The following is a 22,237-nucleotide window of genomic DNA, read 5'->3' on the forward strand; positions in this document are numbered from 1 at the left end:
AACAGTGGTCCTAATACTGATCCTTGGGGAACCCCACTTCTTACATCAACCCAATCTGAGGAATAGCCATTTATCACAACCCTCTGTCTCCTGCCCTGAAGCCATCTTCTATCCATCTAAGGATTTTCCCAGTGATTCCAACCTGTTCCAGCTTATAAAGCAACCACTCATGTGGGACTGAGTCAAAAGCTTTGCTGAAATCTAAATAAACAATGTTGAAATTATTCCCTAAATCCAGCTCATGAATGACCCTTTCAAAATAGCGAACCAAATTTGTTAAACATGATTTTCCCTTTGCAAAACCATGCTGAGTATCCTTGAGAATTTCAATTCGATCCAAATGATCCTGAATTCCACCCTTGATCATTGCCTCCATGATTTTCTCTACTACTGAAGTCAGACTGACAGGTCGATAATTTCCAAATTCACTTTTAGAGCCACCCTTATGTATGGGAGATACATTGGCACTTTTCCAATCCAAGGGCATCTCCCCAGAGTCTAGTGATGTTCGCATAATTAGCCTCAACGGTTCAATGCACTCGCTTGCCGCCTCCCTTAAGATTATAGGGTAAATTCCGTCAACTCCAGGAGCCTTACTGGTCTGTAGGCTTGAAAGTTTTTTCATTAAATAAGCTTTCGAAATTTCAATATCATTAATTACATATTTTTTAACTTCACTCCCACAATTTCCCATTGCCACAAAAGGTTTTTCATTTGTAAATATCGATGCAAAATAATTGTTGAGTTCATCTGCAACGGCAGCTGGTGTATTTAATACTATCCCCTTTCCCTTACGTAAAGGTCCGATCTGGTTTGTCCTACTCTTCTTGGCATTTATTTATGTGAAGAATTCTTTATCCCCCCCTCTTTGCTCTGTCTGCTAGTGATTTCTCATAAACTGCCTTTGCCTCTCAAACCTTTTCTGTGGCTCTATTACACATCACCTTGTAACTGTTATAGGCTTCAGTACTTTTTATTGCTCTGTAACCTTTCCATGCCACCTTTTTCTGCTCGAATAATGTGGCAACTTCACTATTCATCCAACTTGGAACCCTCCTCGTGGAGTATTTTTTTTAATGGTATGTATGCATTCAAGGCATCTGTGATTAATGTTTTAAAAGCGTACCACAGTTCAAATGTATTCATTTTCTGCATGATATCTACCCAGTTAGAGGCCATGTAGTACTTTAAGGCATCGTAATTTCCTTTTCTGAAATTAAAACCCATTCCTTTGCCTTTTACTTCTGCTACCTCTCTCGTCATCATCCACCGTAGAACGCCGTGATCACTTCCTGCTACTGGAAGGCAAGTACCTGTTTTTTCAGGGACTCAACTGTCAACCCTGTTATGTCATCTGATTCATGTGTGATGATGAGGTCTAGGATATTCTTTTCTCTAGTACTTTCCCTGACATGTTGATACAAATAACTGTCATCTAGTTGATTTAAAAATTTTGTTCCCCATGTCGAGTTTCCTTCCCATTTACTTCAATCAAACAGAGGCAAATCGAACTCACCCATAATAAGGCATTGATGCTTACTTGCCCATTCCATTTGCATGTAGAGGCTTTTGTCATAATCTTCACAATCACCTGGTCTGTAGATTACTCCTACTCGCATTATACCTTTGTTTCCAACTATCTCACACCATACAGACTCTATACCAGCATGTGAAATGTCTGAATTCGGGAAAGCTATCGTTGCACTCAGGCTGCTTCTGATAAGAAGCATTACCCCACCACCCCTTCTATCTACCCTATCCTTCCTAAATACATTATACAAGCCGTACTTAAACTCATCATCCCCAATTTCCAGGTGGCACCACGTCTCTGTAAGCCCTATTATGTCCGCGTTACTTGTTTTAACCAGCAGTTCGAATTCGCTCATTTTATTGACGACACTTCTAACGTTACTGTATAAACAATTAAGATTCACTGTTCTTATATATTTAACAACCCTAACACAACCCTTGAAGTTTTTTAGGCTCTCGTCCCTGATATTAGCTACCCGCTCACGTGAAACGTTTCTGCCCCCAGACCATCTAGATAATAAGTCCAGTTGGGGTAACAGATAAGAACTCTTAAGGTATGTGCAAGAGTTACTTTGACCAATATTATCAGATAAACGCTTGTCAGTATTACCCACATCCCCCCTAACTAGCAGTTTCCCTGTACCTTTAAAGTATCCTCAATAATACTTGCAAAAACTTTTGCACCACCTTTGTTTAAGTGTATCACATCTCTACAAAACAAATTCTTTCTACCTACAAGTGTGGGCCATGCTGATAGAAATTTCCCCCCTAAAGCCTTGCAGATTCCTTCAAGTCTTGAGTTAATCCACAAGGTTCTTAACATATTATCCCTCCTATCGTGTCTGGGCAGAATTGCAGACACATAGACATTATGGCCTAGCTTGCGACATTTCCTCAGCATGGTCCTGTATTTTTCCAACAAATCATCAGATCGTGTACGTTTAATATCATTAGTCCCCACATGAATAATAATATTTTCTTTACCCCCTTTAAAATCTGACAATCTCTTGGTAACATCATCAATAGTTGCTCTCGGCAGACATACCCTGGTTCTGCTCCACCTATCCTTATTACAAAAAATATTCCCCGTTTCCCTGACAATGGAGTCTCCTAATAAAACAATGTCCTTTTTAACCGGGGAATTTTCACTTGGTTTTGATGCTCGAATCGGGTGTGCATCACTTGGTAGATTGCTGGAGTTTTGAGTCCCTGACGAGCTCCCAGATGCATTATTCTCGAGAGCAAGTACCTGTTTTTTCAGGGACTCAAATTGTTCCATCAGTGCACCAAATTATAATTTAAGATCGGTGCACTCCTTACATCGATCACAAAGAAAAGAATCCCCAGGTGAGGTAGGATTAGTCACCAGGTCGACCTTGGAAAACATTCCACAGGTTCCACAACGGATTAAATCATTACTCACCCGTAAATCGCCATCGGCTATTTCCGTGTGAGTCACGATACCCTGTGACATGTTTAAGGCAGATCTCGTAACTACCATTATAAAATTAAATAAATATCAATGAAAGTTAACTTTAAAAAATTATATCTATAATATTATTAAACTCAAACTGTTACAGGAAAACCTATAACAAAATAATCCAACAATATCTAAATAAATCAAATATTTAAAAGCACTATCCAAAAGTAAACCACTTAACTGAGCAGTCCTGACTAAGTGCGTCCGCTCACCTCGAATGCCAACCCTGTATTTATACTACTCGTGCAAAAAAAAAAGTAAAGTGCAGCCATTATCAACTCACTGCAGGATGGAAGCCTCCTCAACAATTCATGCTGAGGGAAATGGACCATAATCTGCCACGCTGGTCCAGTGCGGGTTGGCAGATCGACCGTATTCAGCAGTCAGGGGCTTGAACCCCGGTCTACTCAAGGAGCGTGTGCTACTGCATTTCCGCTCCTGACCACTCGGCTACGGAAGCCTTATTAAAAGGTTGAGCTTTACAACCCCAGCAAGCTCAGTAAGTTTTAATAACTTTTTCTATACTTTTTACCCTTCCACTTTTTTCCCATTTGTAGAGCTATTAGTGCAATTCGTGAAAGATACGAACGTTCCAACTATTCTCATTCTATTGCTATTTTGGTCTTTATTTAATTACACCTCTATCCCTATCCCATCTCTATTTAATACCTCTCCCTATACCATATGCTTGTTACTTTTTTTTTTTTTTTTTGGCTGATGCTGCATAACTGCATACACTTGCTTTCTTGCATCACATGCCACTACTACTACTATTTATTTTAAATCCCAACCATAAATTATTTTAATTCTTCTTATCTTCCTAAAATTCCAACACTAAAATATTTTTTTTCTCAAATTTACTCAAAATTCTACATTTATTTAAAGATACCTCTTTCCCACTCTGAAAACACTTAATTATATGTATATTTTTTGCCTTATCCTTATTTTTACCTTAATAATTTTCATATCATTGAAACTGCATTGAGACTACCTTGTACCTACAGTAAAAGAATATACTAATCTTTTTCTTTTTGGCTTTATTTCACATTTCTTCTATTGTTATGGACAAGTATAGAAACAGTTCCTGATACATGGTTGGGGTCCCCTGATGAATTACCTAACCATGTATCAACATTTATTTCTGCTGACATTATACCTTGCATTTTTGCCTTCCCTCTATTCGACCTATAACTAAATTTTCTCACCCATATCTGATGACAGCTCCACCACTTTTTATTTTATATGATTTTACTTTATTTTGTTTAATCATTTGTATTGAGGAGTTATTAAGGTTTGAAAATGCCAGAAGGTTATCAAATTGTAGCAGGGTGCTTAATGATTTTGTAATAACTGAGAGCAAAGTGGAGTAGGAATTGTTGAAGTCGAACATAAGAAAGGCACCTGGGGTGGATGGGATCTATCCAGTTATATTAAAGGAGGCGGCAAAGGAAGTAAGCAAACCCTTAGCCATAATTATGAGAGCATCCTTGGACGGAGGGGAGGTCCCCACCAACTGGAGATGCAAATCTATCTCCAATTCACAAAGGGTGATGGAAGGGTGACACGAGTAATTACAGACCAGTTAGTTTAATAATGGAGTAAAATAATGGAGTTACTGGTTAAAGATGCATTGCAGGATCATCTAGACAAGACTGCAGCAATAATTCAGACACAGCATGGGTTTGTTAAGGAAAGTCTTGTCTGACAAATTTGATTGGATACTTTGATGTGGTTGGAAAGGAACTGGATGCAAAAAATAATTTTGATATTATACTTAGATTTCAGGAAAGCTTTTGACACTGTTGAGCATGGATGACTATTGTACAAATTGGAGCAGAATGGTATTAAGGGTAAGTAAGGGTAAGAATGGTATTGCTACAATGGATAAAAGGATGGTTGAGTTGGAGAAGACAGAGGTTGATAATTAATGGGTGCTGCTCTTTGTGGACTAATGTTATTAGTGGAGTCCCACAGGGTTCGTTGTTGGGCCCACTGTTGTATATTATTTATGTATATTTTTGTATATTTATCAATGATATTGATGAAGGTATATCAGGCTTAGTGTCAAAGTTTTCAGATGACACAAAGTTTGGCAGGGTTGTTAATGGCAGTGTGCTACTGCAACAGGATCTAGAAAATTTGAGCAAATGGGCTGAGAAGTGGCAACTGAAGTTTAACATAGATAAATGCAAAGTACTGCATATGGGTAGAAGTAACCCCAGAGAAACAAACGTACCAACTGTGTGGTACTACACTTACAGTGGTAGAAAATGAAAAAGACCTGGGAGTAATTGTGCAGTCAGATATGAAGTTTTCTGAGCAATGCAGACAGGCTGCCAGGGCAGGTCATGGGGTTTTTATCAATGATAGACAGGAATTTTGCTCGCAGGGAAAAGGAGGTGATTGTCCCTCTGTATAAGGCAGTGATCAGGCCATGCCTTGAGTACTGCGTACAGGTCTGGAGGCCTCATTTTAGGAAGGATGTAGATTTGCTTGAGCGTGTACAGAGAAGGGCAACAAGATTGGTGAGGGAAATGAAGGGATCCTCTTATGAAGAGAGGCTTAAGGTCTGCAAATTGCAGTGGCTGGAGACTAGGCACCTGCGATGTGATCTGATTGAAGTGTATAAGGCCTTGAATGGGTTGAGCACACTGAATTCTGATGGGATTCTTCCACTTATTCAGATTATGAACCTAAGCGGGCATAAATTTAAATTGAGGAAAGGCAGTAGAATAGATGTGCGGAAATTTGCCTTTAGCCAGCGGGTGGTTAATTGCTGGAACAAACTTCCATCTGTCGGTTTGGAAGTTGATAGGTTCAATAAATTTAAGGAGGAACTGAACAAACATTTAGAGGGAATTGTTTTGTAAATTTTTTTATTTTTATTTTTTATTATTATTATTATTTTTTATTTTAATTATTTTTTGGCTGATGCTGCATAAGCTCATACACTTGCTTTCTTGCATCACATGCCACTACTACTATTAATAATTTTACTTTACAGTTCCTTCACCTCCAAGGGCGCCTCCGTAGCCAGGTGGGAAGGAGCAGCAGTGCGTAGCACACGCTTCTTGATTAGACCGGGGTTTAAGCCCGTCACCACCAAATACGGAGGATGCGGAAAGGTCAAGGAATGACCACCGCATATCCCCGGAGCAATATGGCCTTAGTTGCTAATGCTCCTAAAAAAAAAAAAACTAACTAACTAACTAACTTCACCTCCAAATTGATGTTGCAAGTTCAGCTCATAATTTTCTTAATTCATCATAACTTTTAGGATATTAACATCATTTTGCCTTTTCCATATCTACATTACTTCTTTTTTCTGCTGTTGTTACCCTTCTAGTTTCTGGAACTTTATGTAATTGTCACCTCCATCTATATAAACTTTTTTTCAGATTTATTTACACTTACAAGCTTATATATATGTATATATATACAGTCCATTCCGGTTATTTGGGACACATCAGGACTAGTGCATTTTGGCCCGATTAAGCGGCTGCCCCAATTATCTGAAGTTACGCGTAAATAGTTAAAAATACAATGCACCCCCCCCCCTTTTTTTTTTTACAATTGGTTCACTGTACAATCAAATCACGTTATGATGGACTCACCATAGTAAAGTACCATTCACTGCACGATGTGCAGTAAGCGCCGGTCATTGTGATCACGTTTGTGAATTGAATTTTAATTCTATTAAACAGCGATTCTAATTAGCGAAAATAGGAGGAATATTATCCACATGCTATAAAAGCAAAGATATATTAAGCATAAATTTACCCTTTATTACCTTACCAATTAAAAAATTAAATGATACGTGAAAATTGGAAGAATTAATATGTTCTGTAATATGTACATACTAACTAGTTGACATTTCTGTTCACTGACATTTGTGGATGGGGGTTAAAATTTAAAACAGTAAAAAGATAAGCAATCAATAACAAAGAACACGGCACACACAAATTGCAAGTGAGAATGAAGTAACGAGTTACAAAGCTTTAAAAATAGGAATGAAAAGAAGATCTGAAAATTAATTTTTTTATATGATTGAAGATTTCATGGAAGTATAAACACATTTCACCATAATAACTCACAGAATTCCAGCTCTCGGTATTATCGCAAATTCAGTAAGATCGAGTTTACTGTCCGTTTATGATAGAGTTCACTAACAGAAAAGCCCAATAAACAGGTGACTGCTAATTGTTTTTATTGTTTTATGGTTGTAACCTCCAGAATTTCGACCGAACCATGTGGTACCATCGGAGACAATCGTAGGGTGCTGCGGTCTCCTGCCCTGATTAAAAGGCATGCTGTCCCAATTAAGCGAAGTAAACCCTGGCTATTTTCTCGATTGGTTTATGTTTTTTAAGGTTTGCCCCAAATAAACGGCTGCCCCGATTAACCAGTGCCCCAAATGACTGGAATCCACGGTATATATATATATACTAAACTTGTATTTCTTATTATTAAATTTGGTTCTGCATCTGAACATCAGGTTTGTTGTGACCCCAACCAACCCACTAGTTAGCTATAAACTAGCCCTGGAATGGATAGCCTAATTTACCATAGACACATATAAATATATATTAATATATAACACATTGAAATTAGTGTAAAATTTAAAGAAAATGGGAGTAATTTAAAGAAATTAAAGAAAATTAACATTCTTCCTGTTTTCCATATATCTGCTACTTCCTCAGGGGCTTTGAGCAGACACATAGCGAAACTAGAAGAATGTTTCATACATACACATTTCTGTAATCTCTATACCAGTTTTTCTAGGTTAACTTTAGGTCATAACTTGTTGGAAAAATTATGCTGTGGTATCCATACAGCATTTTACCCTGTTTCGTTGTAATATTCCTGGTGTTGACTTAATTATATGAATTTAGGCTATGGTACTTATATATATATATATATATATATATATATATAAAACTATATAAATAGCATCAGAATTTGCTGAAATTGGTATTAAAACCATTAATTAGGAATATTATAACACAAAAGGAGTAGAAATGTAGCAAATTATGAAATACAAAATTATAACACATAAGACAAGAATTAATTCAATAAAATATTGTATTAAAGTAAATTTTTGGACTTTTAACATTTTTCACAAGAATCAGTTTTGTGGAAATAATTGTGACTGTTCATACGTTTTGGAGATTGTTCTATTAGGCTCAATTTTGTTTTTGATTTTACCTATTTCAATTTGGAAAATAGCCTCTACATTTATAGATATTCTCCTAATTATGAAATTTTAGAGATCAGTAATGGAGAAGGTTACAAGAGAGTATGTGCTCTCATTCCCAAATTCTAAGAAATGGCAGAGAACAAACAAAAAAAAAAGTCTGTCAGACACCACAGGAGTCACTGAATGTTAAAATTTTAATGCAGAACAAGATATAATGGCTTAACACCATTGTTTTTTTTTTTTTTTTTTTTTTTGCTACCACATAGAAAGGGGCTACAGGCTGTAGGTTGCCCAGCCACAATTGTTAATATATCAGATATTAGTTGCAAATGATGAATAATTCAGCTTAAATTTTTAATTATCTCTTAAATTTGGCAGTTGTCAATTTTTGTATAAAATAAAACTCCAGTTTCGTTTTATATGTACCTAGATTTATGCTAATATAATTAACTATACTAAGATTGTAAATTTTGACTATATTGCATAAATTAGTAACATATTTGTATTTTAATAATTAAAGATACTATGCATTCATCTAAAGCGGTTTCGCCACGAAGTTATGTTTTCATCAAAAATTAGCAGCTATGTTTCTTTTCCATTGGAAGGCCTGGATATGTCACCATTTCTTCATAAAGGTATATATAATTTGCTTTTATTATCATAGAATATATGTACTTCACATGAAACGGAACTTGACATTCAGTTACAATATATGACAAACATGGTATCATGGTTGTTCAACCAATAGCATTTAAGCTGAAATGCTATATTTTTGGTTAATAAATTTTCTATTTATACTTTCGACAACCACAAGGTCAGAGGAGTTCACAAAATAAAGAGAATAGAAGAACATCACTGTATTTAGCAATCACATCAGTGTGAACCATGGTCAGATCAGGTGCATATACTACTGTAACTAAATGCTTGTTGCGCCTGTGGTGAGGGGACCTAACAGTGATGTGCTAGTCCTCCAGATTAGTATTACTCAGATCAATACCCACAACCTAGGTGTTTCATGCTAATGCCATAGGAATCCGGCATGTTTGCCATGGACTGCAACCTGTAGAAACTCGGAAAGGAGAATCCTAGTGGTTGTGGGGGGGGGGGCAGTTTTAGCACACCACTTCAGCCTCTGCTTCGACAAGATGGGTGGTCCTGGATGGTTCAGGATCATTCGGCTAGTTGGTTCACCTGCAAGAGTCAATGTCATGCCCCTATCATCTTGGTCCAAGAGACAGGATTCAGGCTTGCAGTGGTGTGGGTAGAGTATCTGGATAGTCCTGGTGCCCACTCCTGAGACATTTATTGCTTTCCGAGTAGTAGGCAGCCCATTTGGGCTCTGTGGTGAGTGGGGTGCCTAGGCACTGAACAAAAATAAAAATCACTATGAATTCAGATACTTAAAATTCTTCTTCTGGGACCCCAACAAGGCTCCTACCAGAAAATTATACCATTAATACAGAAGATGCTGCCTCAGAAAGAAGATCCAGAAACGAAGATACATCAGATCCAGCTCCTCAATATCTGACTGTACATTATTATTATTAAAATAAAAACATTTTCTCCTTTTTGGGTTTTTTTTTTTTTTGTACCATGGCAAGTACTGGTACCAAGTGCATGTGGTGGTTGGTTGTGTCAGGTTACTACTATTATTATTATCCTATATTATTTCTCCCTGATTGGGGGTTCCACCTCGGGACAGGGATTGCTACCAAGTACACAGGGTGGTGGTTGTTATGTCTGGTGTTACTGTTGGTTGAGGAACTCTCTGATTATCCTACAGGTGTTCAGGATTGCGACTTTTTGGAGTTCCTTGTACGTGTTTGCTGGGAGACCTATTGCTGTTAGGCTGTTATGTAGGGTCTTTGGCACCATACCTGTGGTTGACACGATAATTGTTACTTGTTGCATATGCCACATCTCTTTGATCTCCTGTCTTAGGTTCGTGTACTTCCTGATTTTTTTCCCCATGGGTTTTCTGCAGGTTGCCAGTGTTGGGTACCGCTATGTCAATCAGATAGGTAGCCTTTTTTTTTCTTGTCCACAAGGGTTATGTCCAGGATTGTCCTATCTGTTATTATGGTGCGGTCCCAGTATAGCAGGCGCCTCCATAGCCAGGTGGGAAGGAGCAGCAGTGCGAAGTACACGCTTCTTGATTAGACCGGGTTTGAGCCCGTCACCACCAAATACGGAGGATGCGGAAAGGTCAGGAAATGACACCGCATATCCTGGAGCAATATGGCCTTAGTTGCTAATGCTCCTAAAAACCAAATAACAAACAAACCCAGTATAGCTTGTGGGTTGGGGTCTCTAGTACTGCCTGGGGTTCATACTTGTAGTACGGTACACTCTCTTCAATCAACTGGTATTTCCTTGCTAGCTTCTGATGTATATCCTGGCTACCTGGTCGTGTCTATGAGTGTACTCAATCTTGCATCCCACAGTGATGTGTTGGATCGTTGTGTTTCTGAGGCCATGTGTCACCGAACACTCCAGGCTCCTTGGCGATGTATTTTCTGTAGTTCCTGGTGTTGATTACCTGGTCTTGGATCATGAGCATGAATCCTTCAGTTTCGGAGAAGAGCGTCCCGCTCGTGAGCCATGCATTGGAAGGAATTTTATCTATGTGATCTTGATGGAGATCATTGTAGTGTCTGCCGTGGAGTGTCTTCTCTGCCCATCTTTCTAGCTTTGTTTATACCTCCTTTTTTTGATTTGGTAGTTGTTGGCGCATCGGCTTCTGTGGCCATATTGCACCTCCCAAGGTTTTTGCAGTACTTTGATCCAAGCCCGAGGCGGGAATCGAACCCGCGACCTTTGGGTTGCCGGGCAGGCACTTTACCCACTCGGCTAGCCCGGTCGGCTGTTTATACCTCCTGGTTGGGAGGCTCCTCGCTTAGGTTGAATGGGGTATACTGCTTGTCTATCTTCCTTATGGCCTGGTGGAGTGCTGCTGTGTGTTTTTGGAAGTAATCCTTCAGGTTAGCTATCATTGTCTTGCTCAGTGAGGTCTATTAGGCTTCTTCCTAGGCAATTGTCAGTCTCTCCATGGCAGATTTCGGATGGTGTTGGCGGCTCTTGGTCATCATTGTCCTTGTCTTTCTCATGATATTCTCCAGCATAGTGTTAGTCCAATCTGTGACCCCGAAGGAGTATGGTAGCACTGGGACTGCAGGTGTTTATGGCTTTAACTGTGTTCCCTCTGTTCAGCTTTGCTTTCAGCAGGCTTCTGAGTCTCTGATGGTATTTTTCGGTCAGGCAGACCTTAATTTCCTTGTGCTGTAACTGCTGAGCCTGCATCATCCCCAAGTATTTGTGGGCCTCTTCCTCTGCCATGATGTCAATCTCTTTTCCATTCTGCAGCTGATAGTTTCGGTTGACTAATTTACCCTGGCGCAATCTGTGTGTCTTGCCTTTGTCTAGACCAAATTCCATCCTAATATCATTGCTGAATTCTACGATGATCTGGAGTAGTTGCTGGAGTTGCTTCTCGGTTCCCACGAAGAACTTGATGTCATCTATGTACATCAGGTGGGTGAGAGTGTACAGATTCTTCCTTCCTTCCTTTGAGGTTATATTGTACTTGGTACTGTTGAGCATGATAGATAGCAGGTTAAGTGCTAGACAGAACCAAAATGGGCTCATCTCCTTTAAAGATTCCTCTTCTGATGGACATTGGCCTGGTTGTTATGTTTTCGACCTTAATGGTGGTACTCAATTTCGCCATTGTTTCTTCTAGGAAGTTTGTCACTATCGGATTGACTTTGTAGATGTTCAGCGCCTCTATTAGCCAGCTATGAGGCACAGAGTCGAAGGCCCTGCGGTAATCGATGTCGGCTGCGTACACGTTGTGCCGCTTCTTGTAGGCTTGCTCCATAACCACGGCATATATGGTTAATTGCTCCTTTGTTCAGCTGCTTGCATCCTTTCTGCTGTTCGACCGTTATGGTCTGGCTCTCCAAGTGGTCTGATATCTTCCTGATAATGCAGCTGGTCAGGATCTTGTACATTGTTGGGAGGCAGGTAATTGGCCTATATTTCGCCGGGTTTCTTTTATCTTCGTCTTTAGGCTTCAGATGTGTGATTCCTTGAGTGAGAAACTTCAAGTTTGTCTCTGGGTGCCTTATCATTTGGGTGAACCTCTCTGCCAGGTGCTTGTGTGTGTGTGTGTGCAAGTGAGCTTCTTGTACCAGTAGTTGTGAGAGTTCTTGATTGTCTGTTTTACTACTACTTCTTCCCGAATCTCCCACCCTCTCATTTCTTGTACATTCTTGGTTTTCTTGCGTTCTAGTTCTACCCAGGTGGCTCAGCTGTTATGTCTTACTTCCCTGCTCCATATGTTTCCCCAGAACTCCTCAATCATCTTCTTCTTAGGTGGTCCATTCCCTTCTTTCCTGTAGAAGCCTCTTTGGTCCTCATCAAAGATTCAGTTGTTTTTTTTTCTCTGGGAGCTCTCTTTGTATCGATGTAGTCTCTTGCTGAGTGCAAGGAGGTTCTGCTACAACGTGTCCAAGTACTCTCCTATTCTCTGATTTTTTGTCTCATGTTTGCTGTGGATGCTGTATCTCTTGAGGATGTTCTTCACTTTCCCAATTTCACTTCACTTTGTATCGGTGTAGTCTCTTGCTGCGTGCAAGGAGGTTCTGCTTCAATGTGTCCAAGTACTCTCCTATTCTCTGATTTTTTGTCTCATGTTTGCTGCGGACGCTGTCTCTCTTGAGGATGCTCTTCACTTTCCCATTGAGCATGCTCAATGCTGATGGGATTCTTCCTCTCGCTCAGAATAATTACCTGAGAGGGCATAAATTCAAATTGAGGAAAGACAGATGTAGGATAGACGTGCGGAAATTTGCCTTTAGCCAGCGAGTGGTTGGTTGGTGGAACAGACTTCCATCCCTTGTCGTGGAAGTTGATAGCCTAAATAAGTTTAAGGCTCAGCTGGACAGGTATTTTGAACGAACAGAGGGGTGAAGTGGGAGTGGTTTTTTTTTTTTTTTTTTGGCTGATGCTGCATAAGCTTGCTTTCTTGCATCAAATGCCTCTACTAATGCTAAAATGCTAATGCTAATTAATTTCTTACTCCTATTGCCCCCATTGGTACTGGTTCAATTGGCCTATCTTGACTCTTAATTCTTCTATCTTCTGCTGAAGTCTTCTTTCCCAAGCTGGTGGTTCCTTCTGTTTCCGGTTCTTCTGCTGCTGGTCTCTCACTTCTTTTCCATTAATCCTTGTGGCTGCTACCACAGCACAATACACGGCTGTGTGGATGGCCTCCAGTGTTACACCATTGCTGTCGGAGTAATGTGATATTATGTGCCGATTCAGGTGGTCTATGACTCTCCACAAGGTTTTATTCGGCCTCTGCTTCGGTATCACGTGAGTCTTTGTGGGGTCCATTCCTTCGAATTCTGTTAGGGCCTTCTTCCACTCATCCTCTATTCTGGATATCATGACCTCGTCTATTATTATTAATAATAATAATAATAATAATAATAATTATTATTATTATTACTACTGTCAATCAAGAAACTCAGGATCGTGGCTTTCTGGAGTTCCACGTAAGTCTTCTCTGGGAGTCTTATTGGCTGCTAGGTTCTTATGGAGGTTCTTTGGCACTGCATGGTTGACACATAATGATTGGGATGGTCATTAATGACTTGTTCCATGTGCCACATTTCTTTGACTTTCTGTCTTAGGTCTGTGTACCTCCCGAGCTTTTCCTTATATATTTTCTGGAAGTTACTGGTGTTGGGAAACTCTATGTCAATCAGTTAGATAGACCTTTTCTTATTGTCAATGAGGAATATGTTTGGTCTGTTGTGTGGGATCATCTTATCCATTATTATGGCACAGTCCCAGTATAGTTTGTGAGTAGGGGTTTCTAGTATGGCCTAGGAGTTCATACTTGTAATATGGTACACTTTCTTTGATCAACTGGTATTTTTGCACTAGACTCTGATGTATTATCCTGGCCATGTGGTCATGTTTGTGAGTGTATTCTGTCTGGGTGATCACCCCTGCATCCCACGGTGATGTATATGCAGAATTGTTTCTGGGGCCATGCACATTGTCACTCCAGGATCCTTGGCGATATATTTCCTGTAGTTCTGGGTGTTGATTACCTGGTCTTAAATTGCAAGCATGACTCCTTTGGTCTCTGGGAACAGTTTCCCATTTGTGAGCCATGTGTTGGAAGCTATCTTATGTATGTGGTCTTGATGGAGATCATTGTAGTGTCTGCCATGGAGTTTCTTCTTCACCTGTCTTTCTCTCTTTGTTTCTTCTGTTATTGTGAATGGGGTTAATGTTGAATGTTGCGTTGTGTTTGTCTGTCTTCCTTACAGCTTGGTAGATTGGTGTTTTCCTGGTAAGTAATTCCGCAGGTTCTTAATCGCCTTCTCTTGTTCAGTGAGGTTAGTTAATCCCCTCCCTCCTTTTTTCCAGGCTATGCTTAATCTCTGGATGGCTGGATTACCTCAAAAACATTATTATTAGTGGCATATGGTGCATGGAAGCAACTTATAAAGTATTATCAAAAAAAACCCCTCCCATATCACTTGTCCACTCCCCTCCAATAATTTGTCTAGTTCTTCCTTGAATTTATTCAAACTGCCCATTTCCACAACATTGGATGGAAGTTTGTTCCAACAGTTAACCACTCGCTGGGTGACTACAAACCTCCTCACATCTGGCCTGTCCTTGGGTGGCAACTGTTTTGTGACTGAGCGCTTTCGGTGAGCTTTCACTGTTATTTTCTAAAAAGCAAATTATAGTTTCTTTTCTGTTCCTCTTCTTAAGAAGTCCTATTTAATAGCAGCTGTTATTCCAAAAGTACCTGTTGTGGGTAAGAAAGGAAAGTCACCTTGTTTGTTCCAACAGTTAGCCACTTTCTGGGTGACTACAAACCTCCTCACATCTATCCTGGCTTTGGGTGCCAACCATTTTGTGACTGAGTGATTTCTTTGAGCTTTCACTATGATTTTCTAAAAAGCAAATTATAGTTTCTTTTCTGTTCCTCTCCTTAAGAAGTCCTTCTGTTTAATAGCAGCTGTTATTCCAAAAGTACCTGTTGAGGGTAAGAAAGGAAAGTCACCTTTCTTCATTTTTATTAGTCTTTTACTAACCTCTAATAACCTTCGCTTGGTAACTCCAGGCACTGCTCCTTCCTCCCCTTGGTGGGGTTGGTAATCTTGGCAGAAAAGTTAATCTGCCAAGGGCTGAAAGTAGTTGACATGGATCATGGAGGGAGTTTATCCATCACTTGAGCTTCGAGGCTCATCCCAAGAGACATAAAACAAAAGGATCCAAAAAGGAATCGCCACTGTTCCTAATAATACATTCCCAAACAAGTCAACCAATACATGCACTTTCTCCATTTCTTATTCAGAAATGTCTTGAAAATGCTGCTGGATCACCAAAAATAGTGAAAAGACTCCACTCTGGAGATTTACTCGTAGAGAATACGAACTATAGACAACTATAGAAGTGCTACTTAGAATATTAAACTTTGCAGGTATTCCAGTCATAGCAGTTATTCCACATGCCACTCTAAATACCTTTAAAAGCATCCTATCTGAATGGAACTTAATAAATGTTTCCAAAGAGAAATTAGTCCAAGTGCTATAAGAACAGAAAATTGTACAGGCAAAGAGAATTATCAAGAAAGACAATGAACTTGTACCTACAAGCAGTGTTATACCAATCTTCTCTACACCAACTCTTCCAACTACAGTTAAAGCTGAATACCTGAATTGCCACATATGACCCTGCTTCCAAATCCTGTTAGGTGCTTCAAGTGCTAACTATTTGGCCATGTTCAAACAGTGTGTAGAGGGGATTTAGTGTGCCCCAAATGTAGATCCAAGGAACACACACACACACACACACACACACACACACACAGATTGCATGGCAGAAAGACGTGTATGTCCAAATTGTAAGAGTAACCATCCAGCTTACTCGAAAGTCTGTGAAACCTGGAAAATAGAAAAGAAAATACAAAAGTATAAAATAGAACACAAAGTGACTTACCAAGAAGGAAGGAAACAAGTTTTACTCACCATACCGAAATACACATATGCAGCTGCAACAAAAAATATGTATCTTAAGGAACTAAAACTGAAGTATTCACGCCTTCAGTCACCTGCATTCCCGACTGGGCTTGGGCTGTTTTGGCAAGTTTGCAGCAGTCCCTTAAAGAACAAGAACATGTCAAAGACCAAGCAAATAATACCCCAGTCACGATACCACCAACTACTACTCCTCCATCCCGTTCAGATACTGACAGTCTGGAAAACCCTAACCCACGAAAGACTTTAACTGCAGAAGTGGGGTGCCTCTGTAGCCAGGTGGGCAGGAGCAGCAGTGCGTATCACACGCTTCTTGATTAGACCAGGGTTCGAGTCCATGACCACCAAATACGAAGGACGCAGAAAGGTCAGGGAATGACCACCGCATATCCCCGGAGAAATATGGCCTTAGTTGCTAATGCTCCTAAAAAACCAAATAGCAACAACAACTGCAGAGGTAGAAATCTATGACGCCACCAAAAATGATGAAACCATCCTGGAAATACATGCTGAGGAAGATATAGATACTCCACAACCAATAATCCTGAGAAAAGAGAAAATAAAATTGGAACACTATAAACAGATTGGCCCAAAAAAAAAATTAAGAAACCTAAATTCTAAACCTAAATAATGGATCGACTGATTCAGTAGAACTGTAGAGGTCTATGAAGCAATATTGACGATATTCACGATTTGATAAATCGGCATCATCCAGTAGGCATCTGTCTACAAGAAACAAACCTCTGCAGGTATGTCCACAAGTGCAGCCACTTGTGGACAAACCTCTGTCCACAAGTGGCTCTTTCAGTTAGAAGCTATATACTTGTACTGGCATGACATGATCACTACCCATAGTTCACATGATGGCATAGCTATATTGGCTGACAATAAAATCTATTCCAGACATATTCCCTTGCAAACTTCTAATAGTTGTAATATGCCTTGCTCTTGGAACAATGCTTAATCTTGTGTAAGTGCACATTTCACCAAATCAGACATGCTCACTGACTGAACTAGATGATCTTATCCTACAACTACCACCTTGTGTTGGGTGATTTTAATGCTCATCACCAGTTATGATGATTGTTACAGCCAGCCAGCCGGAGATGCATAATAGAGTTCTTTCTTGTAAAGCATAATCTTACACTACTTGACACAGGCTCTCACACCCATGTCCATTTTCTGACAAGCTCAACCTCTGCTATAGACCTGTTGCTCGCCCACATTATTTCCAGACTTCAACTGGATAGTTTTAAACATCCCATTGAATAGTGACCATTTTCCTATAATCTGTAAGCACTGGATATGGAGAAACTTACCAGTAAGCAGCCAAGCTAATTGGAAATTCTCTAAAGCTGGCCGAAATAAATATGCATCCAACATTGCACCAGATGATCATATCATCAAGCATCAATCCATAGATGATGCCATTAAACACATTACACGTTGGCAGCTGCTGATACCAAACCACTAACTTCAAATAAAATTCGCAGACATATCATTTACTGGTGGAATTCCGCAAGTAATGCTGCTATGAGAGAAAAGAACAAGGCATGGAATCAGTTTCCAAAGAACCCAACAGTATATTACCAAATGTTAATGAATTTAAATGAGAGAGCCCTTTACTCTCTCTCTCTCTCTCTCTCTCTCCTAAAACTTTTCAACCAAATTTTTGTCACAAATCTCATAAACTACAAGAAACTTAAATCAAATGCCTCTTACATCAGACAGAAAGCTAAGAAAAAAAACTTAGATTTGTTTTGCATCATCTGTCACTAAAGACACAGATGCAGAATTAATCTGGCCGAAAATAAGATGCCTTACTGAAAAGTTTCCATCAATTCCTTCCTCAATCATCATCTGTAATGGACAAGAGATAACCCTTCCTGAACTTACAGAAAACATCCTCGCAAAATCTTTTGCTCACCATTCTGTAACGATTGCATATGATCCAACTTTCCTAAAAGAGAAATCAGTAGCTGAATAATATAAAATAAATTTTGAACAAAGTCAGCCCTCTATTATAATGAACCACTAACAATGTATGAATTAGAAGAATCTTTAAAGAAATCAGCCAACAGTGCAACTGGTCCAGACGGCACATATCGCCTAATGTTAAAGAATTTAAATGAGAGAGCCCTTTACTCTCTCCTAAAGCTTTTCACCAAATTTTTGTTGCAAATTACTTTCCTATTTCTTGGCATCATTCTGTTGTTATACCCATTCTAAAGCCAGAAAAAGATCAATTAGACCCATATAATTATAGGCCAATCTCACTTACTAGCTGCTTGGGTAAGACTCTGGAAAAAATTATACACAGTCGTCTCACCTGATGTCTGGAAACTCAGACTACTATGAACAAAGATCAGTTTGGTTTCCATTAAAAGAGATCTATCCTAGACCTTATGATAAAAGCTGAGGGAAATGTGTAAAATGCATTCATAAAGAATGAATATTTGGTCATAGTGAGCTTAGATATAGAGAAAGCATTTGAAACCATGTGGCATCATGGCATCCTTCATGTGATCTACATGCCCTAGGACTGAGAGGACAGAGCCTTCTTGAAGATCGAACCTTTCAGGTCCGTTATCGAAGTGTACTCTCCAGAATCTTCATGCAGGAGTTAGGAGTACTGCATGGATCTCCTGACTACCACACTCTTCGCAGTTAGAATACACATTCTAACAACAACCATCCTGAATTCTATAGAAACTTACCTCTATGCCAATGACCTCACTCTATCTAGGAGCGTAGCACACGCTTCTTGATTAGACCGGGGTTCGAGCCTGTCACCACCATATACGGAGGATGCAGAAAGGTCAAGAAATGACCACTGCATATTCCGGAGCAATATGGCCTTAGTTGCTAATGCTCCTAAAAACCAAACAACAACAATCATGGATGTTACAAAACTGTTAGCAACTGCCTTCACAGAAAACTTTTAGCATTAGCATTAGTAGAGGCATTTGATGCAAGAAAGCAAGCTTATGCAACATCAGCCAAAAAAAAAAAATAAAAATAAATAAATAAAAAATAACCACTTCCACTTCACCCCTCTGTTCGTTCGAAATACCTGTCCAGCTGAGCCTTAAACTTATTTAGGCTATCAACTTCCACGACAAGGGATGGAAGTCTGTTCCACCAACCAACCACCCACTGGCTAAAGGCAAATTTCCGCACGTCTATCCTACATCTGTCTTTCCTCAATTTGAATTTATGCCCTCTCAGGTGATTATTCTGAGCAAGAGGAAGAATCCCATCAGCACTGAGCATGTTCAAACCATTCAAGGCTTTATACACCTCTATCAGATCACCACGTTGGTGCCTAGTATCCAGACACTGTAATTTGCAAAACTTGAGCCTTTCTTCGTAAGAACACCCCTTTGTTCCATTTACTAATCGTGTTGCCCTTCTCTGTACTCGTTCCAACAGCGTGGCCTGAAGCGTGGTTTCAAGGTGTGGCCTGACCATTGCCTTATACAAGGGGATAATCACCTCCTTATGCCTGCTAGAAAAATTCCTATATATCATTGACAATACACCATGAGCTACTCTTGCAGCCCGTCTGCACTACTCAGAGAACTTCATATCTGCCTGCACAACCACCCCCAGGTCCCTTTCATTCTCTACCACTGTCAGTGTAGTACCACAGAGTTGATACGTTGCTCTGGGGTTGCCGTTTCCCATTTGTAGTACTTTACATTTGTCAATGTTAAACTTCATTTGCCACCTCTCAGCCCATCTGCTCAACCTTTCCAGATCCTGTTGCAGCAGCATAGTGTCGGTAGTGTCCTTGACAACCCTGCCAACCTTTGTATCGTCTGCAAACTTGGACATTAAGCTTGATATACCATCATCAATATTTATAAATACAGAAAACAATAATGGACCCAATACTGAACACTGAGGGACTCCACTAATAACGTTAGTCCACGATGAGCAGTGTCCATTGATTACCACTCTCTGTCTTCTCCCCTTCAACCATCCCTTTATCCATCGCAGCAATTTGCCTCCAATGCCACACTGCTCCAATTTGTGCAGCAGTCTTCCATGTGGAACAGTATCAAAAGCCTTTCTAAGATCCAAGTATATAATATCAAAGGTATTCCTTCCATCCAGTTCTTTTGTGACTGCATTATAGTATCCAATCAAATTGGTCAGGCAAGACTTCCCCTTAACAAAACCATGCTGTGTCCAAGCTATAACTGAAGTCTTGTCTAGATGATCCTGCAGTGCTTCTTTAACCAGTGCCTCCATTAATTTTCCGGGAACAGAAGTTAAACTCACAGGTCTATAATTACTTGTGTCAGACTTTGATCCTCTTTTGTGAATTGGGGTCACATTTGCACTTCTCCAGTCCATGGGTACCTCCCCTGAGTCCAGGGAAGCTCTCATAATTATGGCTAAGGATTTGCTTACTTCCTTTGCTGCCTCCTTTAATATAACTGGATAGATCCCATCCACCCCAGGTGCCTTTCTTGTCTTTATCTTCAACAATTTCTCCTCCACTTTACTCTCAGTTATTATAAGATTATCTAGCTACCTGAGCAGGATCATCAACAGTTGACCCATCGATATCAAGTGGACCAATCTGATTCATCCCCTTCCTTCTAGAGTTTACATAAGTAAAGAACTCTTTGCTGTTTTTCTTTGCATCCCTTGCCAAAGATTTCTCGTAATCTGCCTTCGCCTGCCAAACCTCCTTTGTAACTTGGTTACAGATTAACTTGTATCTATCATAGGCTTCTGTGTCATGTGTTAATTTGTATGTATCCCATGCATTTTTCTTCTTTGCCATATGCCTCATTAGTTCATCTGTCATCCATTTAGGCCTAAACCTTGAACAATATTTCTTAGTTGGTATGTAAAGCCTAGTAGCTTCCAAGATAAGTTCTTTGAATGCTTCCCATTTTGCATTTGCTGTTGGTAACATCATCAGTTGGTCCTACTGTATAGAATTTAAATACTGTCTCAGTCCATCGTAGTCGCCTTTACGGAAGCAATAACCCTTCCCTTTACCCCTAATGGTAGTTACCTCTTTGAGTAAATCCCACTTCAGCACTTTGTGATCACTGCCACCTAGTGGTTCATTTATCTGCAGATTCTTAATGCATGAAGAAACACTACTGATAATCAAATCAAGAGTATTACTCCCTCTATTGCCTCCCGAACATGCTGATGTAGAAAACAATCATCCAATAAATCCACAAAATCCTTGCTAGTGTGTGAGTGACCAGCCCCCAAATTCCAATATTTGGGAAATTAAAATCCCCCATTATAAGACTCTCTGATTTACTGGCCCACTCTATTTCCCTGTACAGTTTCTTATTATACTCATCAGAGTCATTAAGCCTATAGCACACTCCTACTCTCAATTTTGCTATACACATAGCATTAGTAGAACCATATGATGCAAGAAAGCAACCTTTACAGCATCAGCCAAAAAAAAAACCTTCCCATTTCACCCATACATTCGTTCCAAATGTTTGTTAGTTCTGTCCTGAATTTATTTTAGTTATCAGCTTACACAAGGACAGGTGGAAGTTTGTTTGAACAATCAACTACCTGCTGGCTAAAGGAAAATTTCCACACATCTATTCGACAACTGTCTTTCCTCAATTTCAGTTTATGTCCCCTCAAGTTTGTAATCTGAGCAAGAGGGAGAATCCGTTCAGCATTGAGCCTGCTCAATCTATTCAAGGCCTTATACACCTCAATCAGATCACCTCACAGGTGCATAGTTTCCAGACAATGCAATTTGCAGAACTTTAGCCTTTCTTCCTAAGAGCACCCCTTTGTTCCCCTCACCCGTCTTGTTGCCCTTCTCTACTCATTCTAGCAACTCTACAACCTTCCTAAAACGAAGCTTCCAGATCTGCATGCAGTACTCAAGGTGTGCCCGACCATTGCCTTATACAAGGGAATAATCACTTCCTTATCCCTGCTCCCAAAATTCCTGTA

General features: G+C 39.8%; 1 protein-coding gene across 1 annotated transcript in view; it reads left to right on the forward strand.

Moving 5' to 3' along the window:
* The window catches only part of LOC150087340 (ubiquitin carboxyl-terminal hydrolase 20-like), a 561,531-nt gene that overhangs the window by 252,229 nt on the left and 287,065 nt on the right, over positions 1 to 22,237 (forward strand). The window contains exon 11 of the mRNA XM_090372003.1: positions 8,728 to 8,842. Within this exon, the coding sequence (XP_090228129.1) occupies positions 8,728 to 8,842 (115 nt within the window). The remainder of the gene's footprint in view (positions 1 to 8,727; positions 8,843 to 22,237) is intronic.

Source organism: Mastigoproctus giganteus, chromosome 4 (genome assembly GCF_048544385.1).
Source record: "Mastigoproctus giganteus isolate SK-2022 chromosome 4, ASM4854438v1, whole genome shotgun sequence".
NCBI classification, from domain to species: Eukaryota; Metazoa; Arthropoda; class Arachnida; order Uropygi; family Thelyphonidae; genus Mastigoproctus; species Mastigoproctus giganteus.